Source organism: Pristis pectinata, chromosome 6, assembly GCF_009764475.1.
Source record: "Pristis pectinata isolate sPriPec2 chromosome 6, sPriPec2.1.pri, whole genome shotgun sequence".
Classification (NCBI taxonomy): Eukaryota; Metazoa; Chordata; class Chondrichthyes; order Rhinopristiformes; family Pristidae; genus Pristis; species Pristis pectinata.
Window position 1 is genome coordinate 24,479,378 of NC_067410.1, and position 18,088 is coordinate 24,497,465.

General features: G+C 37.1%; 1 protein-coding gene across 12 annotated transcripts in view; it reads right to left on the reverse strand.

Annotated features, from left to right (window-relative positions):
• The window catches only part of LOC127571453 (ERC protein 2), a 629,628-nt gene that overhangs the window by 151,625 nt on the left and 459,915 nt on the right, over positions 1-18,088 (reverse strand). For 8 of the 12 annotated variants that reach the window (XM_052017829.1, XM_052017828.1, XM_052017827.1 and 5 more), the window contains 2 exons: positions 15,159-15,306; positions 9,916-10,044 (listed from right to left, as the gene is read on the reverse strand). In XM_052017829.1, coding sequence (XP_051873789.1) covers positions 9,916-10,044; positions 15,159-15,306 — 277 coding nt within the window. Of the gene's footprint in view, positions 1-145; positions 212-9,915; positions 10,045-15,158; positions 15,307-18,088 lie in introns of all 12 variants that reach the window. The other 4 variants (XM_052017833.1, XM_052017835.1, XM_052017834.1 and 1 more) reach the window with 1 other exon arrangement.

Below are 18,088 nucleotides of genomic sequence, written 5' to 3' on the forward strand. Positions count from 1 at the left end.
TAGAAGCAATGTGGAAAGAGAGATGGTGACACAGGAACAACAAAGAGAGAACACACACAAAGAAACATTGCACACAGAGCAGAATATTTGAGCATTACAGCATCCAGTGCAATCTGATCTGAGAAGAGAAAATCCAGGCTCTCACCCCTCAGAACAAAACTGTAGCTTTGGTTCATGTGTACTGTTACGCCCATATGCCCTCCTCATCATCCTATTGGCCGATATGTTTGAGGACATGCATGGCAGCATTGGAATGAAACAAAGAGAGGGTTAGTCAGTTTGACACATTAGGACATTTTTATCTCTGTTGGTTGAAAATGTGAGTTTGTTTAAAATAGACAGCCCGCAGCTTCAGCACAAAGATAAACAAACATACAGATTGTCTACAGAGACAATTTCACCCCTTTGGAACCTACTAAACAGAAGCCAAAGCAAAAACAAGCAGAATCCATTTTACAGAAATACTTACCCAGTAAAAGAGTTTAGAATTTGAAGGATGTTTCTTGATTGTTTAGTAATCCCTGTATACTCTCTAACAAACAATTGGTATCCTCATAAAACAATATCCCAACAAAGGCAAATATTATGCAGGCTTAGACTATGCAATTTCATGATAGTGACTCATATATGTGCCACTAGACATTCAGTTTAAAAAAATAATTATTCTGACACAATTCCTTCAGAATCCAAACAACAAGCTGGACCTCTGAATTAATTCTACAAACTCTAATTAAAAGGAGATGATGGGGATTAAGCTTAATGGATATACAAAATACAGATCATGAATTCACAAAGTTGCAATCATGAATTATTAATCTTTAATTACAGAACACCAATTTTGCTGCTAATTCAGTCAACCAGTTTCAATTTGCATTAACTTCCTTTAGGTCTGTTTTCAATGCCAGGATTTACCTGCTTGCAACAATAGATTATCAGATGTCCTAGAAAAGTGTGCAAAAAAAAAGTTAGATATTCTTAAGAGACCTGCAGTGACTTGAAAATATACCCTGCAAAACAAAGGATCCTTTTAATTCCTGTTAAATTAATAATGTTCTTTCTTAATAGCTGACATCAAAATAGGTTGTTCATGTAAAATTCAGCAGAGCCAAGAAGTTATAATTAACTTACATGTCATAACAATGTCTTAAAAATAAATAAAGTAGCTACACCAATCTTATTCACTTCAACAAACTCTGAACATATTTTTCATTTAAAAACTTTAGGTACTTTTGCTCCCATGGCCACCTGGGTCCAAAGCGAATAACATAAGGAGGACATTCAGAAATTTAAATGGATCTTTATCCATGGATTGGTTATACCATTGCAACAATGGAGAGATCAATTTGAACATGCGGCTTAACGGATTTGGGCTTTCAACAAGCAGCGTGTCAAATTGTTGCCTTTAGCGGTAGACTGTGAGAACTATAGCTGTTCTAGTATTTCACTAAAAAAATGAAGATAAACACATACAGATTTAATCACAGCAGCATTAGGTGACGGATGACCCAGCTATGAGCCTCTATGAACCAACCGCAATTATCTACTTCTGCCACTTAGCAATGGATTGGCAAATTAATCACTTGCTTCTAGTGAAACAAGTAATGCCCATTTCACACTTAAATACCTATCTTGTTACAGCATCAGATCAGTTTGCTTTAATCTCTACTCAGAATGCAATGGATCTTCTCAGGGCTTCGGCAATTATAGTTTCAAAAGAACACTTTTTACCTTACTTTTAAAGAGTAGAAAATTTTTATAAGAGGAGTGCAAAATAATTTAGTTTGGATTTGGTTACTGAGTTGGATATCCTTTCAAAGTAGGTTAGAGATAAATGAACTAAAGTTGCAATCATTATGGAGACCCACAAATTCTTGAGTCTGCAACCCATCATCCTGAACACCAGAAGAAATAGTAGGTCCCAGGAAAGCTCACAATGCTTTTTTTAAAGAACAAAGAGAAGCAGCTATTTTCAGATTATTTAACCTCATCCTTTTCCAGTTTTGATTAGCTCAAACCACTTAATTCTGAAATAATTCTAGTGTGATTAATACAGCATGGTTTCAGTTAAGACAACTTACAATATATGGGAGGAAGAAAATTTTGACTGAGAAAAATTAGCAAAAGCTGGCAAGTATAAAAAGCACTGAAGTTTATAATGAATTGTTGAATGGATGATTAAATGGCCTTTGGTATGATTTTTTTTAAAGGAGTAATCATTTATTCCTATAGCCACTCTATCAAATCTTGGAACATTTAGAGCTCAACTTTATTTACCCATTTTTCCCCATTTTGTTCAATGCACTTAACAAAAATATATCAAACTTGTATTTTGAAAATTTTTGTGACTTATGTACATGAAATCACAAGTCCTTTGGCTTCATGATTGCTTTCACCATTAAGAAAGCGCTTTTCCTCAACTCTCTCAGAGCCACAGGGAATAATTTGCCATTAAATGTTACACTTGAATTAGGATCTTCATATTCCTTAATACTGAGAGACTAGAAAGTGTGAAGAAAAAACATTGGGTGTTCATATTGGGATACCTTTAAAAGATCATGTACCTAGATGAAAGATAATTAAAACATAATCATAACAGTACCGGTGCAGTGCAATTTTCAGCTAATAGACTTACATTAAATGGTGAAAGATTGCAGCATGCTGTTGTGCAGAGGGACTTGGGAGTGCTTGTGCATGAATTGCAAAAGGTTGGTTTGCAGGTGCAATAGGTTATCAAGGTGGCAAATGGAATGTTGGCCTTCATTGCTAGAGGGATTGAATTGAAGAGCAGGAAGGTAATATTGCAACTTTACAGGGTACTGGTGAGGCCGTACCTGAAGTACTGCGTGCAGTTCTGGTCTCCTTACTTGAGGAAAGATATACTGGCTTTGGAGGCGGTTAACCAGGTTGATTCCAGCGATGAGGGGGTTAGCCTCTGAGGAGAGATTGAGTCGCCTGGGACTATACTCGCTGGAATTCAGAAGAATGAGAGGGTATCTTACAGAAACATATAAAATTATGAAAGGGATAGGTAAGATAGAGGCAGGAAGGTTGTTTCCACTGGTAGGTGAGATTAGAACTGGAACATATCCTCAAGATTCGGGGGAATAGATTTAGGACAGAGATTAGGAGAAACTGCTTTTCCCAGAGAGTAGTGAATATGTGGAATTCTCTGCCCAGGGAAGCAGTAGAGGCTACCTCATTAAATATATTTAAGACACAGTTAGGTAGATTTTTGCATAGTAGGGGAATTGAGGGTTATGGGGAAAAGGCAGATAGGTGGATCTGTGACCATGGCCAGATCAGCCATGATCTCATTGAATGGGGGAGCAGGCTCAACAGGCCAGATGGCCTACTCCTGCTCCTATTTCTTATGTTGTTATTACAGCTCTTATTAACTTCTGCATTTGCCTATTGAATGCTCACAGCATTCTGCTCACAGGACAGCTAATTTCCTATGTTGTTACAGTATTCACTTTATAAAGTTTGAGAGAGTGTCTACAGACTGGGCAATATAAAGTATGGCATTGCATTGGATTGGTGTCATGCTACACTTCATTCAAGTGGTATGATACTATATTAAAAAAAGGTCTCACACATAATAGTTTAGTGCAGTTGGGAATCAGACTGAAATATGACCCCGAACTAGACACTGTAATTTTTCTACTTAAGTACCATCTGGAAGCAAATGTGAAGGTGATAATGGCAGTTTTAAATATTCTAGTTCTACTTGTTACCTGAACACAGACCAAGCTGTAGTGATGTTATAAAATACTAGAAAGGTTGTGATTGTCTTGAGTTTGTTCCGATTATGTTATAGATTCATGCAACAAGGCCATATCAGATTTAGAAATGAATAATGAGACAAATTTAATTAACAGTCTACTAATTGTGAACATTAATGTCGCACAGCTGGTAGAGCTGCTGCCTTACAGCATGACACCCAGGTTCAATCCTGACCTTGGATGCTGTCTGTGTGGAGTTGCACGTTCTCCCTGTGACCGCGTGGGTTCCTCTGGGTGCTCCGGTTTTCTGCTACATCGAAAATATGTACAGGCTGGTAGGTTAATTGGCCACTGTAAATTGCCCCTAGTGTGTAGGTGAGTGGTAAAATCTAGGGGAAGTTGATAAGAATGTGGGGACAATAAAATATGGGATTAATATAAGATTAGTGTGAATAGGTGTTTGATGGTCAGCATGGACTCGGTGGGCCGAAGGGTTGGTTTCCATACTGTAGCTCTCTTTGACTCTATTTGTCCAACAGCAACCATCACACGATCAAGTTCAATGCCATTTACAAAAAAAAGGAAAAAACGTTATTGTGTGCCAAGATTTGCATGAATCTGATTTGAGTGTAATGAGACGGGCTGTCCACTAACTAGTCAAATCTGTCAATAGATGAAATAAAGAAAAATTTGTACAAGGTGGTATAAAAAAACTAAAACTGATCCATTATATTGCACAAAGGAGCAGGAACTCCATTTGCCAAAAAAAAAATGGTTGACCAAAAACATCAAGAACAAAACAAAGCTAAAAGTTTTGAAAGGAAAAGAAATGCAAAGAACAAACATATCTTGGCAAATGGCAAAGAAACAAAATAAACAAGGTGGAAAAAAAAAGAGAGTAGGAGATATATAATGGGACTGTGACCATTAATTTGCATGGAATATCACAGTCAAACGAGTAAAGATTTTTTTGCTATATTAGGGAAAGAGAGGGTTAGGAGCCCTAGGGAAAACTGGTATCAGTATTGTAAATGAAAATAAGGAAATGGTGGACATTTTGCGTAATTACTGCAACAGACTAAGCAGACTGGGCTTATGCTCTCTTGAGTTTAGAAGAATGAGAGGTGATCTCATCGAAATGTACAAAATTCTTACATGGCTTGACAGGGTAGCAGATTTGATACAAAGTTCCCCTTAGATTGAGGTGTCCAGAACAACAGGTTATTCTCTCAAGAGGTTGGCCACTCAAGGCAGATGAGAAATTTCTACATCCAGATGATTGGGGATATTTAGAATTGCCTAACTGAAGAGGGCTGGGGAGACCCAGTTGTTGTGTATATTATTAAAAGATCTGTCTGTGTCGTTCTTAAGATCTGCAGGCACCAGGATTAGAGCTGGAAAACAGCAGTGGGGTACAAGAACCGCCATGATCTTATTGCAAAGTGCAGCAGGCATGAGGAGCTGATTGGCCTACTGTTGCTTCTATTTCTAAAACAAAATACAATTAGGACACTGTTACAAAACTGCTTTCTTGGACTAGAACATTGCATGTCACTCCACAGCTTAAGGAAGCTGAGGGGAACAGGTGCAGAATCCGGAGAATCACTCAGCAGTCCATTTACTATCTGTTGCTGGGAATTTACTAGAGTCTCTAATTAAGAAGATAGAATCCATTGAACATTTTGAGCTGATTGGGAGACGGTCAGGTCAGTATTTATCTGTAAAGAATAACACATGCCTGACAAAATCTATTGAATAAAAAGAATGAAGAATTATGTTGTGTCCAGTGGAATGCTATTTAAATAGACTTCGAGAAGAAAATATCTGATCATATAGCCAACAAGAATTTCTGGGGAACTGCAATCATAATATGACTGAATTTTATATTGAGTTTAAGAATTATTTAGTCAAGTCTATAATTAGGGTTGTAGATTTGAACTTTTCAAAAATCTTATATACAGTGGCATGCAAAAGTTAGGGCACCCCTGGTCAAAATTTCTGTTACTGTGAATAGGTAAGCGAGTAAAAGATGACCTGATTTCCAAAAGGCATAAAGTTAAAGATGACACATTTCTTTAATATTTTAAGCAAGATTACTTTTTTTATTTCCATCTTTTACAATTTCAAAATAACTAAAAAGGAAAAGGGCCCGAAGCAAAAGTTTGGGCACCCTGCATGGTCAGTACTTAGTAACACCCCCTTTGGCAAGTATCACAGCTTGTAAATGCTTTCTGTAGCCAGCTAAGAGTCTTTCAATTCTTGTTTGAGGGATTTTCACCCATTCTTCGTTGCAAAAGGCTTCTAGTTCTGTGAGATTCTTGGGCCGTTTTGCATGCACTGCTCTTTTGAGGTCTATCCACAGATTTTCAGTGATGTTTAGGTTGAGTTACTGTGAGGGCCATGGCAAAACCTTCAGCTTGTGCCTCTTGAGGTAGTCCATTGTGGATTTTGAGGTATGTTTAGGATAGTTATCCTGTTGTAGAAGCCATCCTCTTTTCATCTTCAGCTTTTTTACAGATGGCGTGATGTTTGCTTCCAGAATTTATTGGTATTTAATTGAATTCATTCTTCCCTCTACCAGTGAAATGTTCCCCGTGCCACTGGCTGCAACACAAGCCCAAAGCATGATCGATCCACCCCCGTGCTTAACAGTTGGAGAGGTGTTCTTTTCATGAAATTCTGCACCCTTTTTTCTCCAAACATACCTTTGCTCACTGCAGCCAAAAAGTTCTATCTTAACTTCATCAGTCCACAGGACTTGTTTCCAAAATGCATCAGGCTTGTTTAGATGTTCCTTTGCAAACTTCTGACGCTGAATTTTGTGGTGAGGACGCAGGAAAGTTTGGAGAAAAAAAAAGTGCAGAACTTCATGAAAAGAACACCTCTCCAACTGTTAAGCACAGGGGTGGATCGATCATGCTTTGGGCTTGTGTTGCAGCCAGTGGCACGGGGAACATTTCACTGGTAGAGGGAAGAATGAATTCATTTAAATACCAGCAAATTCTGGAAGCAAACATCATACCGTCTATAAAAAAGCTGAAGATGAAAAGAGGATGGCTTCTACAACAGGATAACTATCCTAAACACACCTCAAAATCCACAATGGACCACCTCAAGAGGCACAAGCTGAAGGTTTTGCCATGGCCCTCACAGTCACCCAACCTAAACATCACTGAAAATCTGTGGATAGACCTCAAAAGAGCAGTGCATGCAAAACGGCCCAAGAATCTCACAGAACTAGAAGCCTTTTGCAAGGAAGAATAGGCGAAAATACCTCAAACAAGAATTGAAAGACTCTTAGCTGGTTACAGAAAGCATTTACAAGCTGTGATACTTGCCAAAGGGGGTGTTACTAAGTACTGACTATGCAGGGTGCCCAAACTTTTGCTTCGGGCCCTTTTCCTTTTTTGTTATTTTGAAATTGTAAAAGATGGAAATAAGAAAGTAATCTTGCTTAAAATATTAAAGAAATGTGACATCTTTAACTTTATGCCTTTTGGAAATCAGGTCATCTTTTACTCGCTTACCTATTCACAGTAACAGAAATTTTGACCAGGGGTGCCCAAACTTTTGCATGCCACTGTATGAGGAACAAGTTAGCCAAGTAGATCAGTAAACCAGATCTGGAAGCTACAGAGTCCAGAAGCAGGCATCTAGAGAGTCCTGAAGTAGGTATTAGTGTCTCAAAAAAGGGGGTAAGTATGATAGTTCTTGGTACAAATTTGGAATTCCCCACCTCAGAGGGCTGTGGGTACGCTGCAAGCAAGTATCTTTTAGGCAGCAATCAATAGGTTGTTGAATAATGAAGGAATCAGGGATTATATGGATTATTTGGGAAAGTGGACTGGGGGTAGATAATTCATGATCTTTTGAACAGACAATTTCTTTTGCTTTTACAGGAAGCTGTCAGCTATGTTGAGGCTTCCTGAAAGAATCTATGACAAATTATTGAACTGATTAGGAAACTAACAGAGTTACAGAGATGAAGATAAAGAAGATGGCCTGGTAATTGGAATGGCTGGATATGAAGTATGGTGTTCTTCAAGGAGCTGTGTTGGGGCTACTAATATTCATCATGTTTATAAGTAGCATAGTGTTTGGGACAGAGAGTCACATATCAAATTTTGCAAGACACACATAAGCATTATTTCGGAGCAGTGAATTAAGAGTATGGGTAAAATGGTGGCAAACGTATTTCAAAACGAGAAAATTTAAGACAAACCACTTTAGAGCCAACAAAAATGTAAAGAGGTGCTTATTAAATGGTGCAAAGCTAAAATCAGAAGTTGACCAAAGAAAACCCAGGTTCATTTGAAAGATAATTAAAATGTCCTGGACAAGTACAGAAAACAATGAAAAAGACCAATGATGTTGGTCTTTAAATTGTAAGGACTAAAGTACAAAAGGAGTGAAGTTGCCAACAGTGATATAAAGCCCTGGAAGGATCATATCTGAATTACCGGCCATTTCTAGGCACTATGCTTTAGCAAAGATATATTTGTCTTGAACTGTCAGTACAAACTTACCTGAATGACAGTTGGACTCCAAAGGTTAAGTTTTAAGGAAAAATTACAAGAACTAGGATTGCATTCCTTGGAATTTAGAAATTTAAAGGGTGATTTGATTGACGTCTTCAAGACAGGAAGGTGGAAATGCTTGGGCAGAGAAATTATCCGCATTAATTGGGAAGTGTAGGGTTAGGGGACATTGTGTAAGAATTAGAGCCAGCCTTTTGGGAGTTCAAATAGAAACATAAGTTTGGACCTCTCTTCTGCAAGGAGCAATTGATGCTATTACATTTGTTGGTTTTAATGTTAGACTCAGATTTTTTGTTAATTAAAGGCATTAACCAAAATGGAGAGTTGGTAGGTATGTGGAGTTTGATCACTAACTTGCCACAATCAGTCTAAACATTGCACAGGCTCCAGGCACTAAATAGTTTATGCCTTTTCCTATCCTCTTATATTATTTCCTACGTTTCCTTAAGAATAAAAAAAGTTTAAACTCGTCAGACTTCAAGAAATGCAAATCAGAAGGGACCTTGTACTTAAATAAATACAATGTAGTAAACTGCAATCCATCTTTATAAATAAGCCAGAACTGCAGGAATATTATGGGTGATGAGTTTTCGAGGGCAAATTTAGGACAGATGCAAGAAGGATTTCTGAGACCAGGAAACTGGGTTCATCTGGGAAACAAATGGAAGACTGTTAAATTGATATTCTCAAAGGATGAGATCACATAGACTTGAAAGACCTTCAGATGAGCTTGACTTGTGAACTTATGCAACCTACACATATATTACTCTTTATGAATTGTATCAACTGAAATACTATCAAAGCCTTTGTACTTGTGAACCAGGACACATTCTACTGACCACCATAAATACTGTATTGATGTTCCACGATTAAACTCTTGTTCAAGGCCATGAAATGAAAATGCAACTTCAAATCTGAATAACACTTGAACTATCAAAGTAATATTATTAAGTTTGGAATTAAGTTATTATTCTTCATTACCTAGGCAAAAGAAGATAACCTATTCCCATGCCTTTAGCTACAGGTGACAGGTGACCAAGAAAAGATCAGTTCACGCAAAAGATAAAGGCAAAGACATTTCCACAATATAATTGAAAACATCAGAATCCTGAAAGGAATGCATTCTGAAGTATCACTAGTTTACCAATAAAATGAACACATAAAGCAGCATATTTCATAGGCATCCATTCTATCAGCAAATAAAACCATTAAAGTAGCTAGATAATAAAATTACTAATGCTTTGAGAAACAACTTTAATATTAAAGTACATGTTTACAATTCCATCATGAAGCATGCATAGTAGTTGCTTTCTGGATTAGGAACAAATTGTCATTATAAGCAGCAATAACAGCAAAGTAAATAATTTATCTCAAAATGTGAACGTAAGTAAAATGCAACAGCACATTTAAACAACAATACACCAACACTCACAAAGACTAACTATTCATTTCCTTAACTGTAGCTGGCAGAACTATTCAGATGGAAGGCAAGTACAGAGAGCAAACACTTGTAATAAATTTGCCTTGTTGACTGAACCGAAGATCAATTATGATAAAGGTTGAGCTTGCATCATCAGTGGCAGGCCCTAACCTTTCTAATCTGACACGGAAGCAAAATGGAATTTATCAAATGGCTGGTACAAAGTGATATTCACCTGATCAGGAGAGGGCCTGTGGTTACTGTGCTGTGATCTTGCCGGTGAACGATGGTGATGGTGGTGGTGGTGATGGTGGTGGTGATCATCATCATAATTATCTGCCATGAGTTTCATCCGGTTTTGTGTCTAAGGAAAGAAAAGGAATTAACTAAACAGTCTAATTTTTCAAATAGTTGTAATAGGATACAAGCCAAAATGCCTTTGAAATTGAAATCAATCCAAAGCATAGCCGATTACTATAACAAAAGAAATAATGAAAAGAAGCATGCTTAAATTCTGCATAATTTTGTACTTTCATTCTGTAAAAGCTCCACTAAAGAAAGAGAGAAGTAAACAGTCCATTAACAGCCAATGCTCGTCCTGCAAATTATGGCAATGCAACTGATATTCAGGTTGTCATGCAAAAAAACAGATTTAACAAAAATATATAGTTGTAGGAAAGCAATATCTCAGTCAAAATGGGAAAAGCTTTTGTTTAATCACATTCAAAAGCAAATCCTTGAATTAGATCATCTTGCTTGGCAAGTAGAGGTTAACCTGGTTAATGAAAATTAATCCTAGAAAATATTAGCAAGAAAATAATACTGCATAGTTTATTCATTCAGAAAGCTACAATATACAACAATAGCTTCTACCATAAGCCTGGGGTGTGTATCCAGAGCATCAATCATTTGTATGCTTTCTTCCATCTGGAAACAGGGTACAGCATTAGCACTAGATTCAATGCTGACTACTATTAGAAACAATATGCAGTGACTCTTAAAGCTTTTATTCCTCCTAAGTTTTATGTCATCCTAAAAAGACAGATCATCAATTAGAAAATGTCTGAAAATAATTTCCTGTCATAATTCCATAAGCGTATTTTTATTCAGCACATTGGTTCAAGGTTAACTCACTCACTTACCAGTTTCAAATACTTGAACAAAAACAGAAAATATTGGAAATACTCAGTGGAGGGAGCAAGGTAGAGTTAACATTTCAGGTCTATGGTCTTTCATCAGACAGATCCTGAAATGTACACCCTATCCTTCTCTCTCCATAAATGTTCCCCGACCAGTTTTCTGTTTTTACTTCAGATCCCCAGCTATGGTTGACCTCATTATAATGCAGCAAGATCTAACAGTGAATTATTAGGCCAGTCTCGTGTCAAGCTTACATTATGGCCGACAGACTTGAGCATAGATGGTGTTGAAAGCATAACAGAGGAAGCAATTGAGTCTGTGATTGGAGGTGTTTTGCTGGGTGAAAGATTAGAGAAGAGGGAATTCTGAGTATCAGGGTTAAGAACAGCTCCCCCTTCCCCCGTGATAGAGAATGAAAGGCATGGAGTTGGGGAAAAGTGGAAATTGTGAATGGTAAGGGAACTGAAGGCATAAAGCTGAAAAGGATGAGAAATATAGCAAGGCTGGATAATAGCTGAGTCCCAAGCCCAAATCAGAGTTTCTGCACATCAAATGAAATGGAAAAGGCATGACAAATGATAATTTGTAGAAGTCAGATTAGGTTACTCAAATTTGACAGAGATTAACTTTATAAGAATGGTTCCCAGGATGAGGGATTTCAATTAGAAGAATAGTCTTGAGAACCTGAGGTTGTTTTCCTTGGAGCAGTTAAAGCTTGGAGGAGATTTGATGGCAATGTGAAAAACCTTGACAAGTTTAGATAGTGTAAAAATAGAGAAACTGCTCTCATTAGTGGAAGAGTCAAGGACAATAAGTTACAGTTTTAAAATGATTTGCAAAATATCCAGATATGCCATAAGGAAAAATAATTTTACAATACAAGTGGTTATGATTTAGAGGTCACTGCCTAAAAATGATGGAGAATTTTAAAAATAAGTTGAGTGACTTTTAACTGAAAATTGGATGAACATGTTAAGGTTAAAACTGCCAGGCTGTAGGGCAAGAGCATTTGGATAGGATTCAATGGATTGTTCCACAAACAACTGGCACAGACTGAATGGCCTGAATGGTATCCATCAATGCTGCACCAATTCCATGACACTACTCACTTCCCACTGTCCCAGCTCATCTTCTTTTTGCCCCAATCCACAGTGACAGCAAGGCTTGCCTTCAACCTACCACCCCCAAGCAAGTCTGAGTGCTTTGCCTTTAGCAGTGTGCTTCCACAACCACCTAAATTTCTGGTAATTGGCGGCAGCCAATCTCTCGCATTGACAGAATTTCCCATGTACACTACACAGATCCCTCTCCCATCTCTTCCTCTTTGCCCTTTATCATCTCTTTTCTGCCCTCCCTTTCTTCTCCTTCTGACCACATCCCCTCTTTGTCCTTTTTACTGTGCTTTTGGATTTCCCTGCACTGGCTCTCATGAACCTGCAAATTCAAGATGATCTTAGCTATCTACGTGGGAGAGAATTGGGAATTCCAGAGGATGAAGACAAAGAAAGAAGGATTTAGCAAATTAAATAAGGAGAATTATCCACAATATGATCATAGGTGGTAGAAGTACTTTTGCAAATGGATATTCTGGAGGGAACTGTGAAGCATGGTGACAATTGCTGATCTGTTGGCAGAGACTGGAAGGACAAGGATGAAAAAGGTTTGGACAGTGGGAGACAAGTTTGGTTTCTAAAACAGCCAACTGTTGCTCTTAATGAAGTGGAGGCAAACACCTTGATTGACTCTTTGTAGGATACAAGAGAGGCACCAAGGATAGCTGTGGGCTTATTCAAGAGGGATTCGTGTCTGAGATGTTGCAGTGAAGGACTGAGATCAGGGAAGTGTAACTATAAAGTACTGAGAGGGAGGAATGAAAGTGGTGTGCCAAGGTGTTATGAATAGGATTGAGAAGAGGTGGCAACACAACAGAAGGATTAAGGAGAAAAAAAAAGTGGGGGCATAGAATGAATGTGGGTTACAGTCAAAATGAACTGTTCTAAGACTCTTAACTCAGCCAGCTTCTGCTGTAATCAAATCAATGCTGGACTGCACCTCACCAGAGCCAAGGGGACAAATAAGTAGCAGGATAATGTCACAAATACTAGGTACAAGACAGAAGTACAGGCAGCACGTAGTGGTCAATATAGTTGTGCAAACCTAACATCTGGGTATTTACATCCTATCTACGTTCACTATCAGGGTTCTGACTAGATGGCTAGTCTTCAGTGACTTTTATTTTGCTTTTCATCTGGTTTCCATGAGATGTGGGAATATTTCACCAGAACTCTTAGGGTAGTTTTCAGGATTCCATCAATTATACTTTTACAAAATCTCCCTTCACCTTGCTGTGCAAAGGAAGCACAGAGCAGACAATGCTACACATTTTAAGTCAGTGAGAAAAACTGCAGGAAATAAATGGCAAAGCCAGATTTTATCGCAAAGGCAGTTCTAAATGAGTTGCTCAACAAGGTGTAAAAAATCTTGCTTGCCTGTGAAACATTGAAAAAAGTACTGCTAATCTTATCTGTGTAACTGTAATACTGCTGATCATTAAGGAACAAAGTCATACATTCTAATATAAATAGGAAATGAATTCAGAGACTAAAATTTGTTCTGTGGAACAACACAGTCATTTCAAGTACTGAAGGTTAAAACTGAACCTCACGATAATGGAATTCTGTCTCGCCTCTGGATAATGTGCAAAGAGACAGCATCAGAGACTGGGATATCAAAACCAGGAATGCACAGTAATGACTGAGTGGATTGTTGATGCTGCTGGAACTTCACAGAATACCAGCAGCATCACCACCAATTCTGTGAATCGTGGTGAAATCGCAGAAAGCATGTAATGCACTACCAGGTGGAGATCCTCGATAAACTTTTGATCTCTTGGAATGCAATGTCATAGAAAAACTTGAAAATGAAACCAGCTACACATAGCCTGAACATAAACTATAGATGATAAGCTTGTTCTGATGAGGATACACCTAAAAGATTAACCAACCTTTTGTCTTCAAATGCTGGCAGACCTATGCACTTGCAGAATTTTCTGTTTTATTTCTAACTAGCCTCAGTATGCTATCATTTGGGATATGATTTTACTTCACTGTCTTCATAAGAACTGGGATCAAAAGTAAATCTCAGTACATTTTGGAATTAATTTCACATTTTCCCTAAATTCCAATGAATGGGATAAATCATACAATATTACTCGGATTCAAAATGTGAATAAATAAATGCAGCAACTTTGCAAGAATAAAGTGATATTTAAATGACTTGGACAACAATCAGGAGTTAACTTAGTTGAAAGATACTATGTAAAGTGGAGTGTTGCTACAAACAGTGTCAACAATTAGTGCACCCAGGCAAACTACTTCCTTGAAATTGGAGCCCAATTAAAAAAAACAAGTACTTTACACAGAATAACAGCATTAAGCACAATAAATCCTTGTGAAAATTATTTTCATGTTTAATATACATTTAGTCTTCTCAATTTATTAAGCTCATCCTTTGAAGACAGGCAATATTAGGTTGCACTTTTTCCACAGGACCATGTTTCACACTTTTTAATATCTTATTCTGCAACAAACATGATTGTATTTACACAATGCTTTACATATCCAATTACCTGTAGAAAAAGTGCTGGTCTCTCAGCAGTTCCAAATACTGGAATCCTCAACTTAAAACAAATTGCAAAACTACTGGGCAACAACAAAAATTTGGATCAAATCCATTTCTACCTGGGTCAATTGTGCCTGCATTAACAAGCTGCTCTAAGTAAAAAGAGGTGTTGTTGGATCATTATTTTGGCTCACTTATATCTTTCAGATTCTTTGAAGGTTTGAGGCAAGCCAGCATGATCTGGAGAACCTGCATGAGTGATACACTTTTTTTCAGAACAGCAAAGTAAGTTAAAATGAACTCTTGCAAAACATTAGCAATGCTGTTTTTTCAGTGGAGACTGGGGTTGAAATTTGGACCCTTAGCTGCTTGCACTAAATGTATATGTATAGTAGCCTTGTATGGAGAAATTTTAGAAATGGAGTGAAACATACAGTCATCACTACCGATGCAAGTCCAGTGCAAACAATAGAGGACACATTTCTACACTCTTATGCTTTTTTCCTTCAATATATATCTTGTTTCTCATTTCATCAGGATCATCAAGGCACCTTTCGTGCATGTTAATGTGAATTCAAGTAGTTTCTACATTTCACACATTCCATTTATTCTTTACTTAGTAATTTTAATTCCAACTCCCATATCACACTGAAGGTTAATAGGCTAAAAAATTCTAGTGTTAAAAGATGTCTTTTCTTATAGAATAGCTCAACTTGCCTGCTGTTTCAGCTGTTGTACAAGTCTGTCCTTCTCACGTTTAAGAGCTATCACTTCATCTTGTGTCTTTTTCTTTTTGGAGGCAGACAATTCTAATAAGGCAATGTTTGCATCCTTCTCACTGATGGCTGCCAGTAGTGCTTCTTGTCTGCAACAAAAATCACAGCTACATCAATACATCATGATTATTACCTATCAGTGGTAAAGATAAGCCACCCTGTGAGATTTTACTTCATGTACTTGCGTGGAAAATCCTTATTCTTGTCATATTTCTTCAAATACATGCTTGCCAGAACACAGTAATCTACTTTCTGATTTCATGTTTATTATCTCCAAAACCCAAGGAAAACACCATTCACTCAGACTCAATAAGTAGTTCACAGTCATAGCAGATCGCTCCTTATGCACTAGTGGCGCATTTTTCTAAAGCAATTGCATTAATATATTCAATGGCAGCTTACACGTGGTGCTGCATGGTGCTTACACCCACTGGAACCTTCAGATAAATGTAATGATACAAAATTGGAACTAACTTGCAATGCAAGGCCTGAAGAAGTGAAATAGTAAAAATGCCACACTGATACACTAGTAGGTGCTCCATTGAGATTGAGACTGAATATTATTGAGTTAATCTGTAAGGAGCACTGTATTGCTTTTAGCTGTGTAATCCGAATCTGGGAAAGTTTTTTGGACACTAAGTGTCCCAAATCATTCTCCAGCACTGACATTCTTACCATGCATTGAATTCAACAACTTCAATTAATCAGCTTTTTATATCAGTTTGTACCAGAACTGGTCTATTGTGATGAAAGGTCATCAACCTGTAATCTTGACTGTTTTTCTCTCACTGCAGATGCTGGCTGATCTACTGAGAATTTCCTGCTTTCTATTTTATTTCTTATTTCCAACAACTGCAATGTTTTGTATCTCACAGTTCCAGCAATTTTTCTCTCTTTCCTCCTTTGTACTTATCTCCTTTTTACTGTCCTCCAGACAGATCAGCTGTGCTTAACAAACCTCTACCATCCTCACTTGTGTCATTACATCTCTCTTGGTCTCTACACTATCATAAGCATTCCCTTTTCCTCCATATAATTTATTTTCAGACACAAAATACATTTGCATTAATGAACCATTTTCTACTAAATTACACATATTTTCTGGCTACTTCATTCAAATTTTCACTTGGGTGTTTGAATAATTAGTATTTGCCAAATCACAATATTTAGATTAAAAAGTAAAAGGAAATTAAATACATTGTTTTGTATTAAATATTCAAAGAAATGTGTTCAAAGAACACATAAACTATTTCAAAGTTTAAGCTAAGTAGACTAACCTCTACAGATTCAGAAAGATCAAATTTTCAGGACTCTTGCCTTGAAAGATTATGCTTGCAAATCAGTTGGGTCTCTTTCCAGTGGCCAGCAGATAATATGACTATGGGGTGCTTTGTCAATTTCTTTTTGAAAACAAAATCTAAAATAAGGAATAGGTCTACTTCACACAGATCTCATTAGGGCATTAAAGCTTTGTTGGGGCCCAAAGTGACTTTTTATTAACTGTTAAAATCAAACCTAATTGACACTGTGTTAAGTGTTTTCCAGTCCATACAAACCACACATCTTATTCCAAACCCTTCTGACATATTTTGCCACTATTCCTGAGAATTTGAAATGTGAATTTAAGTCTACTTATAATAGTTGCTTATAATTGCTTATAATAGTTTTCAAAAGCCAACTCAAAGTGATCTGTAGGATTTCAAAAGGACTTTGTACTCTTGACTTACCTATAGGATATGCTCCGGTTTTATTTAATACAGTACAAAGCTGGGGTCTGACTGTACTCTACAAGTACCCTCAAAACATGAAAAGAAATATCCATTTGCTTTGACCGTTCAAGTAAACTCTAGCTATTACTAAAAGAAATTAGAAAACAACAGCTGTGTAACACATTTGGTGCATGCCATTTTCATCTGAAGTGCCTCTTCAGTTAAAAATACTAGCCATCGAGAACTATTTCTTTAAAAATAAAGGCCATTTTTTATATTTTAATCCATACTGAAAATAAACAACATTACTCTTCTGGAATTCAGCACCACGTCTTTTGGTGCAATTATCTGAAGAAAACATCTGGACCTGGCTAGTATATTCAATTAACTATGTCTAGCACAGAATCCTGGCTCTGATTCTGTGCCTAATCGCAACATTAATCATTTCATTCAACTGCCTCAACTTAATATTGCTCTGTCTCCCAATCCTTTCATTCTTAGTTTACTCAAAAAGAATGAACCAGAATAAACAAGCAACTTGAGAGTAGTGGAATATAAATCCACAAAATATTGTCTGGGGTTACAGAATATGTGCTTGGCTTAAGATGGCTATAAAACAGAAAACGGTATACTCATGCAAAACACAATTCCTGAGACAGCTGGCAAATGATAGGGAAAGGATTTTTATTTAATAGGGAAACTTAATACCATTTGAAACATAGATAAGGCGACACATTATCAAAGGGCAAAAATCCACAAAATGGAGCTGCTGAATACTGATAAAAACAAATACAGTGTATTATTTTATCAAACTCTAGTCTAAACAGCTGTCAAAAGATAGTTCTTAAACAAATATGGGGGAAAATGGAAGATGGTGTGTAGAGCACCAACAACATTTAACACATGTCAAAACTGCCAAGCTAACAGCCTTCAAAAATAATAAAAAGGGGAGGTAAAAAACAACTAAAGGAATATAGTTACCACCCACTAAGGCAAGGAATCTCAAAGTATTGAACAGAGGCAGAAAATTGCTATAATAGCAAATGGTAAGAAATCTTGTGATAAGATTTGATAATGACACAAGACAATATGCTGCACTGCCACCAATAGTTAAAACAAAATTATGGCCATTTCTTGTCTCCTTTTCTGAAAGCACTACCAG